General features: G+C 38.8%; 1 protein-coding gene across 1 annotated transcript in view; it reads right to left on the bottom strand.

Annotated features, from left to right (window-relative positions):
- Positions 1-21,867, bottom strand: part of AOPEP (aminopeptidase O (putative)) — a 187,457-nt gene that overhangs the window by 72,984 nt on the left and 92,606 nt on the right. The window contains exons 13-14 of the mRNA XM_069880603.1: positions 9,588-9,650; positions 8,894-8,977 (exon numbers count right to left, since the gene is read on the bottom strand). Of these exons, the coding sequence (XP_069736704.1) occupies positions 8,894-8,977; positions 9,588-9,650 (147 nt within the window). The remainder of the gene's footprint in view (positions 1-8,893; positions 8,978-9,587; positions 9,651-21,867) is intronic.

Genomic DNA, 21,867 nt, shown 5'->3' with positions numbered 1-21,867 from the left:
GCAACTTTGTGCCGCTGTAAAATTCAGAGCAATGCATGTAATACAGAAAAACATTTTGTTGCCGTGTCTGGCTCCTCTCCTGTGCTGATAAACAAGATTGGTACCTCTTCAAAAAAAGAGAAAATGTTTAATTCCTTGAAAAATATTACAGATGTTACAAAATAAAAGAGTGTATTAGAACAAAAGTATGATATATTAATTACTTCTACTGGGAAAAAAGTATTAAAATGTATCTTCTGTACATATATCACTATTTGTAAAACCATATACAGTGAAATCACTTTCTCTGGCTTCCTAGTCTCCTCAAGCAATCACTTCTCCTAAATATGAATGTCTATGTTGCTTCTGATCCAGAAAAGATAAAATTCAATTTTTTTTACTTCCTTCTGTTTCTTAATAAGCATTCGAAAACCTCAGAGGCTTACTCAGGGTAATACCTGTTGTCAAAAACCAGGACATATTTATCAAGCCATAATGAAGACAAATTTGGGTGATAAACCTATAAATTTTGTGGGTTTCTCACACTATCAACTGACAAACACTCAGAGGGCAGCTACTTTTGTTTTAACAAGCAAAAGATAGGAGGAAAAACTGCAGGATGTAGGAGGAAATAGAGCCCAAGACAAATTTTTACAATTATCCACCCTGATATATTATGCACCCCCCCCCGCCAGTGGTTTAACATATAGTGTAAGATCCAAAAAAAAAATCAGACCTCTCCCAGTAAAAAGCACCCTGGCAATTATAAGAAATCAAATCTCCTCTTCAATCACAAAACTGCTCACTTCAAAAGAAGATCTTGAGTATGAATGACTACAGCCTGGTTCAACAAAGCATTTATATCCATGAGTAGCTTCACTGAATTCATATGAAGTACAGCCAAAACACAGAGAAACCTCTTGAATTTAAACAAAACCAAGACAACTGTAGTTACTGCAGAGCTGGCACTGAGCTGGTCATCTTTTCTTTGGCATAAACAGGATATTGAGCATGGAAACACTTAGTACTCTAGCTTTATTTCATTTGTTTTGCAATACAGATGATGGAACATAAGCAAGACACTCATCAGTCTTCCAAGCTAAGTCCTAAGTCTCTTCTTTTCTCAGGTATTTGTGCTAGGAGTGAAGAAGGAAACAAACTGTAAGACAAATTAATTACATGGGTCTTTACCACATTTGGTGCATGCAATCCCATGAATATGTTGGCTATAGATCACAAAACTAAAACATTAAATTCTGTGAGACACAGTAATGAAATCCAATTTCTTAGGAACTTACAGCTCATGACCAGACCATCTCATAGGCTCACTGCACCCACAAAAATGTTTCTCGTGGTTGGGACAGTCATAACATATTCCCCATCATGCGCCTGCTAGGATTACCAGAAATGAAGCTGACACTTCTGCCTTGCCTTTATATGGGTTTTCCCCACAGCACAGGAACATGGCACATTTAAAGCACTAACAAGTTTCATTGACAATGTCCAATGGATGCCTAATTTAAAGGCAGAAAAGGGAGAAAGGCATACATAACAACGTAATTACCTAGGCTACTTTTCCATAACAATTTTTCTGGATAAAAATAAAAGCTTTTCTTGAAAAATGATTGTTAACTAGAACATGGTTATAGCACAAGAGGGCAACAAAACTCTTGTGCCTTCTTTATTAAGTAAACTGTTACTGGCCATTATTTGAGAAATGAAACTGTGGAAAATATAACTATTAATACCCTGTACTTCAATAATGCTGTTCAGATTTGAAGAATGCCTGGTGGAGCTCAGTGTAAGACAAGAACAGAGATTAATAGTACAAAGAGAAAAGGAAAATATTTTATGTTTCTTTATCCATAGTGAGACTTCAGTTCCAACAAAACAACAGGTATTAGACAGCTTGTGTCTCATATCCCATCAGATCAAAAATATTTCCTATATTTACATAGCACATATTTATATAGGGTAAATATCCATGTTAATGTTGAGATACTGTAGTCTAGTTTCAAATGTTCGTAGAGGTTTCACGAAACTGTAAGCAAAGCTGAAGCAGATAATAGCGAGCAATCACTCAATTTGTGCTCACAAGATAAGTAACACAAGAAAATATATGCAGCACATACCAAATGAGTACAGAAGAATTTGTACTCCTGTAAGAATTCAATTCTGTCTGTTTAAATAAAGCAATAAAGAATGTATTTTCTTTCCACAGTGAGCTACCTTCCTCCTCTAAAACACCTTCTTGAGGGGGTGGAAGGGGAAGAGAGAATGACAGCATTATATGTTGTACCCATGACAACTTGTAGTACTATGGCCATCAAAAAGCAGATTAAGAACTACCAAAATCTTTTTAATCTGTTTTATAAAAGGTTTTGCCTTTGTGCTCTGTGCTCATATGTTTCTCTAAATAACTACGCCCACTCTTACAGACTCCTACATATATGCTTTTACTATACATGTATGTGAATATCATCTAAACTGAAAAACCACACAGAACGATGACACTAGCTAAGACTGGTCATCAAAAAATTGTTAAGCGTCTTTCTGATTGTTAAGCTTATTTCTGCATAATAAATGTAAGACTGAAACAAAACACATGTAAGATTGAAATAAAACACATGTAAGACTGAAAGAAAGCAAGCATTTGAGCCAGCCGACCATTAAACCTCCTTTGGAGTCATTACAGCCAGTCACATAAAGAACTTAAGAGACATTTAAATCATGCAGATTATTCAACTGCCATGCACAAGTGTATATTCTCAAATAACAGAAGAATCTATAGAAACTTCTACAGAAGAAAAACTTACCGACCATTTGAATATAGTGTTCTACCTTTTTCCACATGTAGCAAGTTGCTTTAGTTGCAAATGCCCTGAAAGTGACAGTTGCCTTTCTGCTCCCCAAACTCACTACATCACCACTCAGAATTCACTGTACTGGTGGGACAGACATCTGAGAAGAATTAAAAAAACCAAATGCTTTTTGTTTTTCTGCTATTTTGGAAAGAACAAAACTCTTCTCACATTTTCCATTTAATGATTTATTAAAGACAAAAGGTATTTCTAAGATGAGGTAAAAAGGGGCATATTTCAACCACCAAAAACAGGGCTTTGTAACTAGAAAGAACAGCACACTGAAAAGCTAGTGGCATTAGTAGATCCCAGTAATGTAATTCATCTTGTTAGCATCACATGATGCACAAACACTGCCTCGTTAAAATGGCTCCAATGAGACCATTGCCAAACAATGCTCCATCACAGGCATATAACTAAATCTTCTTACAAATCAAAAGTGAAAAAAACCTCCCCACTAAAACTCCCTTTTAGTTTCCCACACAAACCTTGTGTTTTACATTAAAGTGACCGCAATCTTTCACTGCACCGGATGGCTGCTGGCTTAGACTGCTATAATTAACAAGTGATGTAATTATCTGTAAACCTTAAATTATTTCAACACATAGCCATGCTGGCCTGAGTTCTGCTAGTTTAGAAATGGTCAGCTCAGAGCCTGACAGGGAGTGGGTGCATCATCAGATGCGTGGTTCTGAGCTGCTTCATTGGTCTAAAAATGTGTCCTGAATGTGGCCTAATAGGAACATTGACCCTTTGACAACCTCATAATAATATCCATCTGGAAGATTCAATGTGAAAAGCACTATGCAAAAAAATTTCCTTGCTAATAGAGATAAGTGCTATTAGAACGGCAACTAAGACCCTGACACAACACCACTGAAAACATGATACAGCAGATACTGAGATCAGAATTGGACTGATTTTAAAAAAGTTAGTGTTATGCATAAACCAAAAATTCTACTTTAATTTCTTATTTTTTACATATAGATATTGTATTTTCTTGTTCTACAAAATCTAAACTTTCAAGCAGTACTATCCTAAAAATTGAGCTATACAATTACAGCTTGCAAACAATCTATAAATACGGATATTTTTAAGGTGCTGGAAATGTTTCCTTTTAATGGCCTAAAATTATATTCATATGTATGTGGGGTGAAGTTTTTTAAATTATAAGCTCTATTTCTTGGATAGCTTAACAAAATTTAGTGCAATTCAGCTCTGGTATGTGAAGTGAGTATAACATTTTCTGTCTGAATCCCTGTTTTCCAAGGAATTATACATGTTACCTGTAATCAGTGAAAGCCAGCAAAAATATTTACAGGTTTCCTAGGGAGTTCTGTGAGATTAACAGAATTCGGCAAAGTAACGTAGAGCAAATGACTCAACTGAACACTCTGATGAATGCTTTAGAACTTCCTACCATGTTTCTTCTAACTACTAAGCGCTGTACGTTGCACGCAAGAGATGTATTTAGATTTGATCCTTGCTTTGATTCTCAGTCTGACAGAGTAAAGTAAAAACATTCATTCAGAGAAATGAAAAATACGTAGCAACTAAAACTTTAAAGTAATTTTAATGCATCATATTAATATTCCTTTAACTGAAGTAGCAGAAGCACATGATCCTGAATAAATTCCCTAGCAGGAAAAAAAAGCTCTCTTTTACCACATTATATTTTCCCCTCCCTACCTATTTTTGCTAAGTCTTAAAAAAAATTTCTGCTTGAAGTGTAACACTGCAGCTCATTTTAATAAATTATGAGATTTGGTTTTGTGTCTCAGTGACACTGGTTAACTAGTTGTTAAAAGGCCAAAATAGTTAGAGCATTTAAGCATTAGTCATACGTATCACAACTGTGTTGGGTTTGATTTTTTTTTTTTATTACAAACTTAACAGCTATTCCACAAAGTAGTTTTTCCTCAGGTTAATAACAGAGCTTAAACACTGACAATTGTAAATCTCTGGAGTGAGAAAAACTATCAACAACCAACAGGAAAAAATCTAAGACAATCACATTTATAGTAAACGAGCAGGCAAACTTTAAAAAGAGTATTTTTGAGAAAGCAGCAGAAATTTTTGGAAAAGTTGAATTATTCCTCTAAGTTTAAGTATAGAATCAACCTAAAACTGAAACAGAAAAGTGCAGCTTTGATAATTTTGATCATTTGGATGAATTGTCCTCCTTATCTACATATACACCTAGTATATATACATATATTCACACATATACACACATATATATATACACACACCTAGTATATACATATATACACATATATTTCAATGCTCTCCTTAACTACTGTTTACGCTTGGTATCTCATACTATGACACCTTTTATACCACTAGAAAACTTTCAAAATGGCTTTTATGCTCAATGCTAAACTTCAGGTAAAAGTGAATGTCTCCTAATAAAGAAATGCTTCCCCTTGAATCCTACTGTGGATATGGATCTCATGCTTACAATTCCACTAGCCTGAGTGAAAGATCATTTTCTTCTGCCTAACGCTCAGCACCAGCACGGATAATGGAATCTGTTTTCAAGCAGACACAGTGCAGTACAACAACAAAACCAATAATAACACAGCATTCCTATTACACTCTTCATGATAAAACAACACTAATTTTAACCAACAGACTCTTTACAAGGTCTGTTCTGATTCTCCAGTTCCCTCACATAAGCAAATTCTGTCTTGATACATACACTGATTTGCTAGATGTGCTGACCAGATAAATGACAAGATGAAGAGACAGTGCAAGATTAAATGACTAAAAAATGTACAAGAACAGGAAGGGTGACAAAACCAGAAATGCAAGGGGTGAGTTGGTTTAAACTTATGTATGTGCAAGCAAGAGAATCTTTGGAAATAGAAAGAGCCTGAAAGTAAACAGAAAGTAATGAACAGTACTGGAGGTGACCGAAGGAGACAAAGGAGAACAGAGAAAGAAAAGGAGGGATGAAAAAGAAGCAGGAAAGATTTTAATAAAAGGTGCTAAGAAAAAAAACCCAAAACGTCAGAGAGAGAGCAGCAAAAAAGTTCAAAGGGAAAAAAAATGACACCCCTCCCCCCCCCCCCCCCAAAAAAAAAGAGAGAAGAGCAAAAGAACAAGAATCCTTAGTTACTTCACTAGGAAGACTTTTTCACCCATTGAATTTGCTACACTGCTTTAATTCACCAGTGTGGTTCTATACTGGAGAGCAGCACCACACCTTTCTACAGGTTCCCCACTGCTTCTTATGCACCTTGAGTGCAATTAACATTAACAGTTAACGCAGTTCTTATCCAGCACATGGTCTCTTCAAAAGTTTTTTAAATACACATATGTGTACGTAAAGTCAGCTTCTACAAACTTAATTGTTTAGAAGGCAATTTTTTTTTTCAAGAAGCAATTCCCCGGCAGTTGTCAGCAACCTTTCATTCAAAATCCTTTCACTTATTCCATACAGATTTATTTTTCTATCCTAGATTTTGTACTTGGGTGCAGAAGCAGTTGCTTTGATTTGGCGATGTCTCAGTATAGCAATGTCATCCATCTTATATTAGAAATAGAACTTCCTATCGTAAAGAAAAAAAATACAATAGAGGAAAATCGGACAGCACAGGCACATGAAAGTTCAGAACCTACAATTAATAAGTTAGTGCTTGTTTTGAAAGAATAAGAAAGATCAAGGCAAAGCTCAGTTTTTTAGATGTGTCATATGTCAGTATCCCTATTTTAGCTATACTTGTGATACAAGCTTGTACCAGATTTCTGATTTCTCTGTTTACTTATTGCTCTGTTTCTCACCTCCTCCATCTTGATCTATGGTTTTATTCCTACCTCTGCGATTTGCTTGAAGGGTGCCTTATTTTTCTATTATGTATTCTCTTCTTTCTTGTTGTCTTTTTTATCCCCCAAGCAGTACTTAAACTGCCATAGGATGCCATTTTTGCTACATGCCAGTATGAATACTGTTAAAAAATGAGAATTCTAGTGGAACACAGGTTAGCACCATTCACATTGACTACGCACCACACTGCCTGGTAAGTCCATGTTGGAAACCTAGTCGTAACCAAGTCTGAAAGCAAATAATACAATAAAGCTCTGCCAGCATCAGGGAGGTCCCCTACACTTTTTTCCCTCTTCCACCTCTAACTATACTGGAAAAATCACCATTGTAATGATCAAACTTCTAAGAAACATGAAGAATCCCATCCTTGGTGCCTAGTCAATGGTTTCACTGCTAAAGGTAAGATTATTATTATGTCTTTTCCTTCCCATGAGGTTAAGTACCCTGCCAACGCAAATCTGCACTGAATCTCCAAGGATTATTAGCAATTATAGATATTAGAAGACAACGTGTATTCTTGCCTTGAATTTTAATTCAAATTTCTCCTCACAGACCTGCTCGAGAATTACCGTTCAAGAAAAAAAAACAGTAAGTAACCATAGGTTAAACACATGAGGCTTTTTATTTCAAAAATAGTAAGCCTACATGCTGAAGTTATCTCTCACAAACCATGGAGCAGCAGAGCAATCCCCCGCAAAGAGAAATGGAATTTTGTCGGTACAAAGGAGTTTGCACTGAGAAAGCTTTCTCCAATAAAAAGAGATGAGGAGGGGCGTAACGGCATAAGGTATGAAGTTTAAGCTTACTCTTAAAAGGTAGCAGGAAGTTACTTTGTATCATTTAAAAATGGTAGACTTTAAAATATGCAGAATGTAGCTTGTGCAAGGGCTATTTGTATGATAAATGCATTTTACTCAGAAATTCACATGCATGATGATACGCTTTTAAACTTAAAAAATTCTTCTTCATCTTAACAGAAAATGACTGTAAATACAAACGCCACACATACACACAAAGAAATATTCTCATACGGAAATATAAACAGAACTGGAATTATTTAGTGCAATAGTTTATGCTATCTCTGTTTAGATTATGTCATTCTGAAGTATAACAACACAGAACATCTTTCCTAAACGATGCATTCCAGTTACAAAAAAAGAAGTAATGAAGTAAAAGATGCTATTTGGTGGGTTTTTAACTCATCATGGAGCTGGCAAATCACCCTCCCTCCACACACAACAATGCAATTTGTAGACATTTGCCATGTACTGCAATGTCCATACTAAGGCAACACATCCCAGGAGTTGGTAGTCATGCTATCAGCAAGAATTTGGCTACAGCAACAGCAATGATACATCATACATTCTAGAAGCATTGACAAAACAGCACACTGTTATTTTAATCCTTTAAAGGTAGCGAGCATTTAAAAAAGAAATTAGAGATTTGTTTGTAAAACCAAAGTGAACAACCTCCCTATCCCCATTCTAATAATGCATTTGGAAATGCATTTTTATTCTTTTTCTTTTTTTTTCAGATGACAGAAAACAGCTTTTAGTAAAAGCGTCAGCTAATTACTTACCTCTCTAACCTGAGATTAAAATGGTCAACTCAACATTATAGAACACAACAGCTAAGAAAAAAAATCCCTGGTTTAAAAATAGTTTAATTTATGTTGTATTTATTTTATAAATTCTTTGTAGAAATTTCAAAAATAACCATCCAGGCACATTGTCATAAATCAAAATCTCTATTTCAAAGAGATAATTTTCGAAATCACACTCTGAACAAAAAGCCAACAGCACAGTCGGAATGTTTGTTTCAACATATATATCACATCCATTATTGTCCCAATATCCACGATGAAAACTGTTTCTCAGCTACCAGTATTTCTAAATTTGCTAACACTGATACAGTTCCTGTCAAAAGCTCTCAAATACTATTGGTTTCTCTGAAGAAAGCACTCTTCTATTTCTTCCTCCGTGTTTCAGTTAAATACAAATACAGGGAATTTTTGTCTGCTAAATTACAGACATCTAAAAAGATCATTAATTTCTTTCCATCGTAATGGCATGACAACACTGAAACTTTACTATAACACCCTTTCCCTATCACTTTGTCAAAGAAGCTAAAGAACATCCATGGAGTCTAAGAAGATGTTATTGGAAAGCATTTTGGATGTGCCGCTTGTTGTCCCTTTACACAAACATACACCATGGACACTTACCTTTTGGAAAATGACTTCATCTTGCTTTCTTTTCTTTTTACTGCTTTTCCTGATCCTCTGGTTTGTCTGAATCCATTTTGTGACCTGGAGTTCAAAACCACAGCGGTTTTTTTAGGAAGAAGATACAATCTGAGCACAGCTAGTCAGCGTTAGTAAGAAGATATAAACAGAATTAAGACATTTTTTTCCCATTGCTGCACAGGAAAGTGGAAAAGCACTTTTCCCATCCAGTATGACACGGTCTTGTGTAATCTGTTCAGTTACTTGTGCGTGGTCAACGTGTCAGTTCTTCATCTTAGAGTTTTCAGTTTTAAGGGCATCTTGCTCAAAGAATGTATCGGATGCCAGATCAGGTTGCCAAATGGAAATTTATCATTCAGTGTGCAGAAATCCTGGGGAAAAGCTCAGCACTTCATCCCTTACACCTCCTATTTCAAGCACGAGACTTATTTCCAGCCGCTCACTGGAATGTTGTTCCAGGCTACCCACGCCAAATACAGGCAGTGGGGTTGTTATTATTCAATAAAGTAATAAGGCTTGTTTTTTTCCCCTCATATGGGTGTTTTTATTCCCGTTACGAAAGCAATTACTGTTTAAAGCAAAAGCGTGCGGAGAGGCGGCGTCAGGTGGGAAACCCGAGGAACAGATCCGCGAGGGAAAGGAGCGGGGGAGCCGCTGCGAAAGGTCTTCTCACCTCGCCGCTCACTTGCAGGACGAGCCGACACTCCTTCCAAGTCTCGCCCTCCTCCAGCAGAGGCTACAAGGGGGAAGAAAGCCGCGGATGAGCCGACGGAGCATCCGCGGATGAGCCGACGGAGCATCCCCGGTGCGCTCCGCTCCCTGCGCCCCGGGACGGGATGCGGGAATCTCTCCGCCTGCCGCCGCCCCTCCAGCATCACCCGGAGCTTCGCCAGCCCCGACCCCGTCCCGCCGCAGCCCTCGCTCGGAAATGAAACACCTCGGCGGGGTCCCCCGCTCTCGGCCCCCGGAGCCCCGCGGGGAGGAGGAGCCTGCCTTAAAGACGCACGGGTTTGCCCGTGGGGCTCGGAGACACGCTCCCCACCGAGCCCCTCGCTCGGAAACGCGTTTTCCTCCGAGGCAGACCCCCTGTCACGGGTCTTGACAGACAGGGGGATGGGGCTCGTCACACAGAAAAGTAGCATCACCATGAAGCGCCTCGAGATCTCCCCCGGTGCTCGATGTCTGTGTAATCCCACTACTAAATTACCTTAGAGGGTCCAAAATGCTGCCTCTTAGAAGCAAGAACCAAAGCAGATTTTTTTTTTATTTTTTTTTAACTACAGCACAGCAAGGCCTTTACTGAAATCATAGAACCATAGAATAGTTTGGGTTGGAAGGGACTTCAAAGATCATCCAGTCCCAAACCCCCTGCCATGGGCAGGGACACTCCCCTCTGGATCAGGCTGCCCAAGGCTCCATCCAACCTGGCCTTGAACACCTCCAGGGATGGGGCAGCCACAGCTTCCCTGGGCAACCTGGGCCAGCGCTTCACCACTCTCATGAAGGAATTCCTCCTTTTGTCTAGTCTAAATCTGCCCCTCTACAGTATATACCTATTCCCCCCAGTCCTGTCACCACAAACCTCTGCAAACAGTCCCTCCCCAGTTTTCTTGTAGCCCCTTCAGGTACTGGAAGGTTGCTCTAAGGTCTTCTTGGAGCCTTCTCTTCTCCAGGCTGAACAACCCCACCTCTCTCAGCCTGTCCTCATAGGGAAGGGGCTCCAGCCCTCAGATCATCTTTGTAGCCCTCCTCTGGACCCGTTACCACAGTTCCATGTCCTTCTTATTTGAAGATTCCAGAACTGGACACAGTACTCCAGATGAGGCCTCACAAGAGAGGAACAGAGGGGCAGAATCACTTCTCTTGACCTGCTGGCCACACTTCTTTTGCTGCAACCCAGGATACGATTGGCCTTCCGGGCTGCGAGTGCACATTGCCGGCTCATGTCAAGCTTCTCATCAACCAGCATCTCTCCTTCTCTGCAGGGCAGCTCTCAATCACATCATCCCCCATCCTGCACTGAAAATGCAGACTGCCCTGACCCAGCTGTGGGACCTTGCACTCGGCCCTGTTGAACCTCATGAGGTTCACACAAGCCCACTTCTCCAGCTTGCCCAAGTCCCTCTGGATGACATCCCATCCTTCCAGTGTGGCAACTGCACCACTCAGCCAGGTGTCATCTTCAAACTTGCTGAGGGTGCACTCAATCTCGCTGTTAGGCATGAGACTTCAACAGATGCTTCTGCGCCCATCAGTGGGAATATTCAAATTCCACCATGATGGAAGAGATACAGGTAATGTCAGCCATGCAAAATCTGCACACCAGAAACTCTTAAGTTAGGATTTTATTCAGTGCTTTTTGTTTAGCATTTAAAATGAGAGACAATAAAGGACAGACTGCATCACACTCGCTATAGTTAAAATCATGCTAGTGAAGTATTTTCAGTTTTTTAAAAATAATTTATACTCTGTGCTATATAAGAAAATTCCTCAAAAGCTTCAAAAGAAAGCCCATGCTCTTGTAAAATAACAAGGTTAATTAATGCATGTGTTTGAGCAACTCCCCTGTATATAGAATAGGATGGACTTTGCAAACCGATTTAAGTAATTAAAGATAGGCCCGATTAGTGCGTACTAAATCTTGACAAATTCCCTTTATTGCATAAAGAAAGAAAAAAACTTCTCTACTACCCTTTTTGTTTTACTGCCACAACATCTTTCTTTCAAGATCAAAAGCTTTAGATCAAAGCCAAGATCAAACTCAATGCTTTAAATAGAAGCAACTTCATTGCGAAGCATTACACAAAGAAGAACTTTTTAATAGAGATATCACAGCAGAAAATCTTAATATAGATTTTTATTTCACATTTGCAACAGGTCTACTTAAAACCTTTATCACCAATGTATTTTTAATTGTAAAGCCACAACAGATTTCCTACTAAAAGGTAATTCTGAGAGTTCCTATAAATTGACTCTTGAACTGTGTGTGTTTCAATGAAGAAAGAACCGCAGAGCGTAGTTCAAAGAGAATAAACGAGAATATCAACAAAAAGTATGCTAATGGCAAACATAAATTAGTGCAACTACCTAAATAATATTCCCTTAGATCAGTTAGCAGCTTAGACTGTGCATTTCCACAGAAGTAGTTCTGGGAAAAGACTGGGTTATAGATACAATGAAACAGATTTATACTTTAAATTCTTTAAAGAATTACACTTCCTCTCTTGTCAATAGCTTGGAGAAAACTAGGGGAAAAAAAGTTACCCAGGACATTGCTTTTCAGACCTGCAGACTCTAAGGCTGATTTGGGATGAAAATCCCTAATCATGCAAACACACTGTGTGTTAAAACTCCGAGGTGGCTCCAGTTTTCCTGTAAGCAGCTGCACAGCAGCAAAGGGAACTTCACAGAAATTGTTATCGACTTGTTAAAATGGCAATAAACTTTGTGGAGCCAATACCTGGGATCCCTTGGGCTGGCTATTGTGTCCATCATAACTTGAACACTCATCTCCTGTAATATTATTGCACTGTAGCGCAACATATGACCCACCATTCCCATACACACATCCCTCAGAAGAAAGCAAGCAGTGAGAGAAACAGGATGAGCCTAACCAGCTATGGTCACAGCACACCAGCTCTGCAAGTCAGCTGTTAACTCTACTTATTGGTGCTTCGATAAGATTTAGCTTATGACCAGACTAGGAAATTTTGCTGGGAGAATAGAGAGCAGGAGAGAGCAGGGAAGAGAGAGAAGAAAAGAGCAGAGGAAGAGGGAAAAGGAGGCAGGGGAGAAAAGATGTTTTGAAGAATGCATGTTCTCCTACTGTGTTCTTCAATACTCTAAAAGGAATGAGTTTACTTACACTACCAGAAAGGGTGACAGCACACCCAACCTCAAGGAAGAATGACTGCATCACCCTCTATCAACAGTCCTGTTTGCTGTCCATCTGACACTGAGTGTCATGCTTGAATCTCCTCACTCGAAATTAAGAGATTAGGTCATCCCCCATGTCCTCCGTTACCTGAGAAGACGTTCACTCAGAGACTGCTAATAGAGTTGTCCTATGTAACATCTATATTGCAAACAAGCATTTATATATGTCAAAGTACGCTAGGATCCTTCAATCTTGCAGCAGCTGGATTAAATATAACTAAATTTTGAAACGGGGGGAAGAGGTAGCACTTTCTACCAACTGGGTGAAGACAGGTCTAATATCCTGGCAAATAACTTAGGCAACACCAGCTCTTCTTCAAGTCAAACCAGATTCCAAGCATACAATGAACTTCTAGGATTGTACATGTGGCCCAGAAAACAATAGGGTATTTGTGCAACAGATGGGTGTTTCATTTTACATTGAAACTGGGTTTAAGTTATTCAGGCTGTGATGGCTACTAATGATATTTCTTAACTCCATGAAGAATTATAATCATGCACTATTCTTTGCTTAAGTTGTCTATAATTGCACCCGGTCTGTGTTACTCTGATGCTAAAATATTCAATATATATAAACTAAGAAAGTTGTTTTATCTAAGGTGAACAATGAATTAGTGCCATTTTGTTGGCCTGACAGCAGTCCTCGGATACTGGAAGGTAAAAAGAAAAAATTGAAAATGCATGAATAAATGAATTTCAGAAGAGATTCTGCAAAGCAAAAGAAATTGATAACTAATGCAGCTGAGTCATTTTCAAGGCTCTCATTCCTAGAGATTTTATTGTTCTCTCAGTTGCTGAGTTTTAAATCACCTAAATACACCTGCATTAATAATTTGAGATCGTAGAATCATAGATCCGTTTGGGTTGGAGGGGACCTTTAAAGGTCATCTAGTCCAACCTCTGTGCAGTAAGCAAGGACACCTTCAACTAGACAAGATTGTTCAGAGGTTGTCCAACCTGGCCTTGAATATTTCAAGGGTTAGGGAATCTACTTCCTCTCTGGGCAAGCTGTTCCAGTGTTTCACCACCCTATTTCTAGAAGATTTCTTCCTTGTATCTCTTTGCATTTAAATCCATTACCCCTTGTCCTATTGCAACAGGCCCTGCTAAAAAGTTTGTCCCCAGCATTGTTAGAGGCCCCCTTTAAGTACAGAAAGGCCACAATACAGTCACTTAGGAGCCTTCTCTTCCCCAGGCCTAAGAATCCCAACTCTCTCAGCCTGTCCTCATAGGAGAGGTATTCCATCCCTCTGATCATTTTTGTGGCCCTCCTCTGGACCCACTCCAACAGGTCTAAGTCTTTCTTGTGCTGAGGTCTCCAGAACTGAATGCAGTACTCCAGGTGGGGTCTCACCAGAGAAGAGGGGCAGAATCACCTTCTTCAATTTGCTGGCTGTGCTTCTTTTGATTCAGCCCAAGATACAGTTGGCCTGCAAGTGCAAATTGCTGGTTCATGTCCTTTAGTTTGACCAGCAGGTCTTGACTCTATCGTACCAGTCTCTTGCTTCCCTTTCCTGATTTCCTACACCTGGGGACCAAGAGCTCCTGTGCTGGATGGAAAGCATTCTTAAAGATATGGAGGCTCTGTTCTGCTCCCCACACCTGAGGACAATTCCCCAGTGTGTCCTATTGACAAACTCCTTAAACAGCTGGAACTTTGCTGTCCTAAAATTCAGGTTTCTGACTTCATACTTTGCCTGACTTGTATCCTTCCAGACTCTGAACTCCACCAGTGCATGATCACTGTAGCCCAGGCTGTCTCCAATCTTAATGTCACCAACTAGCTCACTTATGTTGGTGAGCACTGGGTGCTGTATCGCATCCCTTCAGGTACGGCTGTCCATTACATGCCTTAAGAAACTATCCTCAATATACTCCAGGAGCCTCCTGTGGCTGTTCATCAAAGCCCTATCTTCCAAATCCATCCATTTCTTGATGCAAAGGGCAACGCCTCTGCCCCTCCCTCCTCACCTGTCCCTTCTGAACAGCCTCGAGCCAATGATAGCCACACTCCAGTCATGGAATTTGTCCCACCATGTTTCTGTGAGGGTAACTAAGTCATAGCTATTCTGCTGCACAATGGCTTCCAGCTCCTCCTTTTTGTTGCCCATGCTGCATACATTGGCGTAAAGGCACTTCAGCCAGGCTGTTGCCTGTTTCACCTTCTTAGAGTAACACCCCTTAACTCCTTTGAGGTATTTCACTGGTGTTTCCCTGTTGACTCCTATTACCTCAGGAGCCCCTGGCTCATCTTTGTAAGACTTAGTGTGCTTCAGCGTGGCCAGCACATCTCAGAGCAACAGGCTGAGAGCCCTCAGTAGCACCTCATCATTCAAACCCTGCCATATCACCTCACAGCTTGTCACAGACAAGCCTGGTATTATCCTATCCCCTTCCCCCTTCAATTCTAGTTTAAAGCTTTGTCAAGGATCCCTGCCCTCCTGAGCAAAGACCCTCTTCCTGCTTTGAGAAAGATGAATCCTATCTGATGCCAGCAAGCCTGGTGCTGTGTAGGTCAGCTCATTATCAGAAAACCCAAAACTGTGGTAGTGACCTCAGACATGTATTAATAGACTGGGTTTGCCTGTGCTTTCCAATGTCACTGCCTGCAGCTGAAAGGAGAGAGGAAAAAATAACCTATGCTCCAGATTCCCTCACTGATTGTCCCAAGGCCGTGAAGTCCTTTTTGGTCACCCTTGGACTGCGCATTGCACCTTCATTGCGACCCACATGGAAATGCAGTAATGAGTAATAGTCCAAGGACCTTACCAGGCTAGGAAGTTTCATAGTGATGCTCTTAATCTGTGCTTCAGGGAGGCAGCAGATTTCCCTGTGAGGAGAGTCCGTCAAGCATATTGGACCCTCTGATCCCATCAAAAAGGAACTACAACTATAACCTGTCTTTTCTTTCTTGTGGATTTACGTGTGATATAGAGACCTTGGCAACACCTCTCGTGTGGATCAATCACCACCCTCACTGTCTATTCACTGGCCTTCCACATCCTCATATCTGTGGTACAGAGGCACTTGAGAAGGTGAGGTGGGCAAGTAGGGGGTTTGCCTGCCACTCTGAGCGTGGACTAGCCTCCATTCACTCCTTTTCTTTAAGCTACTGCATCCAGCCTGGCAGGTGGAGGATACAGGATCTCTTTGATACTTTTTTTTTTCTGGTGGTTGTTCCTATTTCTGTCTCCGAGAGGGCAGAGCCTGGCTCTACCCGTCTATTTCAAAGATCTATGTTGACACCAGCAAGTGCACAGACAATTATGAAAAAATTACCATCCTGTCATGTTTTCTCCTAGACGATGTTGCTAAGTCTACAAATTGCAATTTTGCACCTTTCCATGCCTTCCCATGTCACATAAAACAAAAAATGGACTCACCTCTAATTTTGTTCAATGCTACTATTATAGAAAGATATGTCCTGCTTTTTAAGACTGACGCCATCACCTCTGTGGTATCAGTAAAGGATAATTTAAAGGAACTATGATAAACTGCAAAATACATAACTGTTCTCCTACCACACAGATTTATAGGAAAAAAAGAACGCTAGTTCAAGTTAGAAAATTAACTTACTTGGAAACTAAGAATACAAAGTGCCCCCAGAACAGTTTGAGTAACAAGGAAACTGTTCCAGCAGCAAAGACCCGGCTTCCAATTTTTCGTAAAAAGGTTCAGAAAATGAAAATACAGAGAAGTATTTTAGCCAGTAGCTCACATGATTAATAATGGTTTAAAACATTTGACTGAATTTCCCAAGGGCAACAATCACAAGGATTTTAAAACCATACTGTTGTCAGAATTTGGCAGAGACTAAAGAAGCAATGTGCTACAACTGAAAATGGCAAGATGCTGTGTAGCAGCAGCAGATCAAAATTACTGGAAAAGAAGTCCAGCTCAAAATGTGCTCTTGTAGGAGGTCATCCAGTTGTGCAGTTTTCATGCAGACAGCTTTATTCACTGAAACAGAAAATCAAGTTGTTCTGATATTATCCAAATATTCTAATTCCTCCAAGAGTCTTTGTGGTGGTGTAAACACACTCTTTTCAGATCAGCATGCTGTGTGTGATACTCTTCAATGTAACAGTCCTCCTAAGACATTACATTCACCTCAGACTTTCCCTTCCTGAAAATATCTCTGCCTCCTAGAGATAAAGACCTGTTGAAACAATAACTTTGAGGATGTACTTTCAATAGATTGCAATATGACTTTCAAATACTGTGGTGGGAATATTTTTTACAAAGGAGTAATGCAAATACATCCTTCATATCCACATTAGCAACCCTGCCTTGTGCAGAACATTCCTAAGTAAAGATGAAACACTGTACCCACCTATTTAGCTGAAGATCAGATTCATAATTTGATAAACAGCATACCTCTGGCCGCATAACCACAAGATCTCTAAATATTATGCTTATTATATATTACTAAATAATAGTATGTAACATATAATTATATATAATTTATGTATCATATTGCATATCTATATTATAAAAGTATTGCTGGTGTGTGCTAAAATGCTCATTTTTTTTCCCCTCTTGATTTCATCAGGTGCTCTCACTGCAATATAGATGCCTCTCTGGAGCAACTGGAAAACAAGATTATTGTTTTTAAATTTAGGCCTTTCTGCTTGAGAAGTGTTCCCATCTCCTGTGAACTTCCAACACAGTCCAGATCCCAGCACCTTCCTCTAAAAGTAGCAAGATAATATTTAAAAGATCACAGAATCACAGAATCACTTAAGTTGAAAAAGACCTTTAAGATCTTCAAGTCCAACCGTAAACCTAACAGCGTCAAGCCCACCACTAAGCCATATCTCTAAGCACCACATCAACAAGACTTCTAAATCCCTCCAGGATGGAACAGTTCCCTGTTCCAGTGTCTGGCAGCACTTTCAGTGAATATAAAAGATATAACACTTTTTAACACAATCATGTACAGAAATAAGTGCTCAGATTTCAGGTTGGCCTTGCACTCTGTGAGTTTGAAAGTAATTTGAATCCAGACATTTTGAACCCTGAGAACAACAACTAGGGCTCAGATTTCTTTGACATAAGAGAATCCTCTATAAAATTCACTTTGGCTCCATCCAATACCAAGATCTTGGTAGTGGATAGTTGCTGGCTGGTCAAATTACATAGCACTTTGAAAGGCCTTTATTTTTCTTTTTAATTACAGAAAAAACCAAACATGTCTGAACACGGATACTTGAGAGTCCTGCACCACTGATGTGACAAGCAATGTTTCTCTTACTTTTCCAGTAGAGAGATACTCAAAGAAAATGAGGCAGACTTTCTTTCTTGAAGAAATAAAATACATCTTTCAGAGGTATTGACCCCTGAGTCTTACTGACCCCCTGAAGCAATCAAAAATCCTTCTTTCTCTAGTAAAGAAACATATTCAAGACAAAAATGCATTAGCCCTCTGGCTATGAAACACCATTAGCCCATATGCTAAGGATAATAACCTTAAGTTGAACCATGACCTTTACTGCTCATTTTTTTATTGGCCGATAGTTTTGTTAGCCAATAAGACTCTTCAAACCTATCTTTCTCCAGAATCTCCTCTTTATTTCACTTAGGCATTTAAATTTCCCTGTAGGCTAAGAAGGAAGTAGACAGAATAGTTAAAGCATCCTGAAAAAAGCATCCCTTTCTAATGGAATGATATCAGTTTTAGAAGAATCACTTACTTCCTCCTTGAATAGAAGGTGATCATCATCTACATCTTCAGTTTGACTATGAAGAACTGGTAAGTGAAAAGAGGATTATGCATCTTCCCCACATATTCATTCCTTCCAGCCACAAACATGCCTTTCTAACTGCCAGGAAAATAAGGACATTTTCCAGGAAATAAAATACGTTTCTTTTAAAAACCTTGGACTACTGCAGAGGGAGGGTGGCAACGTGTTCCTGTCACATAATTTTTTTACCTCAGCTTCATCCTCAACTCTTGATCCTCCTGCACGGAAAAGATATCAAATATTACTTCCTAAAGTAGCATTTGACTTCTCATTATTTCATATACACTAAAACTACTCATAAAGGACTCTCAACTGCAGAGATTTCAGCCACTTTGAAAGCTACCCTTTCCCAAGTAATATAGAAGAACTGTTTTCCTGCAAGGTAGCACAAAAGGTATTTTAAACCTCTATGGATTGTTTTCATTGGGTAAAGAAAACAATGGGCAAGCTAAAAATTAATTGGTTGGTAACTTCTGTGCTTTTCTTAGGATGTTTTTACAAGTGATTGATTAAAACCAATCTTTATCACTATGCAAGCCCAGCTGTATCCTTATTAGGCAGCTCAACATTTCTGTGTAGAAGAGGACCTGTCCTCCCTCTCCTTTCTATGTTTCCACCCCCTGCACATGTAGGTAGGAGAGTGGGAGCTTGGGAATGTGAACTTGATCCAGCATTGATCAGCCAGGCAGCAGACTGTTATTGTTCTTTAGATACCAAACATAACTCCTTTCTAGTAGGGATAAGCTCAGTCATTCTGCACATAACACAGCTTTTGTGTTCAGCAATGCAATTAATAGGAAAAGGGAACCAGAATGACTGCTTGAGATTTATTGAACTTAAAAGAGATTCTAAAGAACAAATCTCTGGAATCCAGCCCACAGTTATCTCAGAAATTGAACATTTGTTACATATGCACTTCAACTTCTTGAACAGGCTATTACTCATGCAGATTTACTATACTACTACTACTACTACTGTATGTCTAAGCTGGACACATACAATACTGAAAAGTGGCCAGAAAAAACCCCAAAGTTGTTTGTGAAAATTTGGCTTTTTACTGGAGAGAGAAGCCAATGTTTTAGCAGGTCATTAAACTAAATCCAGTGAAGTATCCTCCTCAGCCTTAATGCAGACCAACAGTCATAGCTGAGTCTCTCAAAAGCATTTTTTCTGAATTATTCAATGAATGACTGAATTAAGACTTAGAAAGTCTCTGTTGCAAACGTCACTTTAGAACAACAAAGCCACCGAAATGTTATGGCCAAGATTTTCAAATCTAACATTTAAAAATGATCATCTACATTTAACTTGGACACCAAGTTCCTCAGTGCTGCATGGGTCTCTAAACTGAGGCATCATTTTTTCCAATTTAGAATGTGATCATACAATAATCTATAATAATGCTATTCTGAATTTGACTGTGTTTTTCTCCTAAAATCAGCAGTCACATGCAGTGCAGAAGAAACTTATCCCAAATCCTCCGAAATTACAACAATACTTTAAGCCATGCCTGAACCTGAAGAGCTCTGAAATAAACTTGGGTTCTTATTGACATTAAATGATGTATTATCTTACATAAGTGATTTTCTTGAATTTTTGAACTGTTCTACAAACAAAAATATATCGCTGTTGTGACTTGTTTATCAGTATCTTATGTAAAATCTGTAGGAATGGCTAAGTAAATTGTAAGGCCATTTTATGCCAATAACCTTCTTTATATCACCACATGATCTATTTAAATATCAGAGCTTACAACTTATTTGATAGTTTGCCTGAAACAAAGCATTAAATACTCCATATTCTTTGGTCTATCTAGAAAGACTTTAAGATGCACAGTATCTAAAACATCTTTCAAAGAGTTAACAACACTCAGAGAGAAAGTCTGTCTGTGCAATCTGTCTTGATTTGTTTTATTCCATGATTCATCTGACATTTATGCGTGCTACAGCACTGTACACATTAACTGATTACATTTTTATATTTTCCAAAATCCCATCTTCTCTAATTCAGAAGTTTAGTAAGAGCTTTCTTACTAAAAATACTAAAAACTAAAACTAAACTAAAAATTAAAAAAATACAAAAAATAATTGAATGTAGTTGGTTTGTTAACAACTGGCCATAACCACTACTCTGCAATGCATTCCCTTGTAGAGCTATCCCTTCTTAAAAGGAAACAGGACATCTACAAAGCTCATAACTAGGGCAAAAGCCAGGAATCTTCTTAACAACAAACTGCTTTATCAAAAATGATATTAAGTACTTGAGCTGCTGCAGTAATATCCTCCTAAAATTTATGAAACCATAGAGATATGTTAGTTGCATTGATTTAGAACACTTTACAAAATATATTTCAGTTCAAATTTTTAATACTTTAGCTATGAATTTCTTTTCCAATCCATTTTTTCTTCAAGTAGGATAATCCAAGAGCCATTCATATACAAACAAACCCAGAAATACTAAGAATAAGTGAATATTCACCACTGGAAGATGTATTTTGACTCTGTATTCCCAGAAACATAGATGGTTTATAAAGAACACTAGTAGGTGTAGCTTAAACTACTGCTTCATCACAGTAACAAAACACAGTGCAAAACCAAAATATATTCATTCATTTTAAATGGCAAAAATCTTAGTATTGTAACAGGAGGCTGTACTTCAATGTTCATTCAGAATAAGAAAGCACGGAGCAGTATTTTCACAATACACGCCATAAGCTTTACACACTCTGTACTACCTGTTGGCAGTACCTGCTTCAATCAGGAAATATTTAAGATAGAACAGAGGATAAGAATTAAGCTTTAACAGGAGGATAAAGGGGGGAAAGGGACTAGGAAAGATACAGCAGTGCTATTGTCTCTTGCAATTTCTTCCATAATTTTGAGGGGAAGCTACAAGCGTTTATCCTAGTGCCTCCACTATGTGATCATGTAAAACTTGCAAATTACACTTAAAAAAGTCATGAAGGAGCAGGCCAACCATGCTTTTTTATTCTTTCAGGCCTTTTTTTAAACTCAAGACTGAATCTGGAGAAGATTGTTTCCATCACACAAGGTACCACGTGAAATACAAATCTAAGCAACATCCAAGATAGCAAGTTTACCAGTAAATAATAGTACATTACAAAATAACACGGTTTCAGAGGCAAAAGAAATGTTGGTGAAACTGAGTTAAAGAAATACATGTAATAGTTTATGAGATGTAGAGACTACCTAAAGTTTATTTGTCTACTTTGCAACTGAACAGTGTATGACAGAGTTCAAAATATGGAAAGAT

The sequence above is a fragment of the Phaenicophaeus curvirostris genome, chromosome Z, assembly GCF_032191515.1.
Source record: "Phaenicophaeus curvirostris isolate KB17595 chromosome Z, BPBGC_Pcur_1.0, whole genome shotgun sequence".
Classification (NCBI taxonomy): Eukaryota; Metazoa; Chordata; class Aves; order Cuculiformes; family Cuculidae; genus Phaenicophaeus; species Phaenicophaeus curvirostris.
This window is presented reverse-complemented; position numbering and strand designations above follow the sequence as displayed.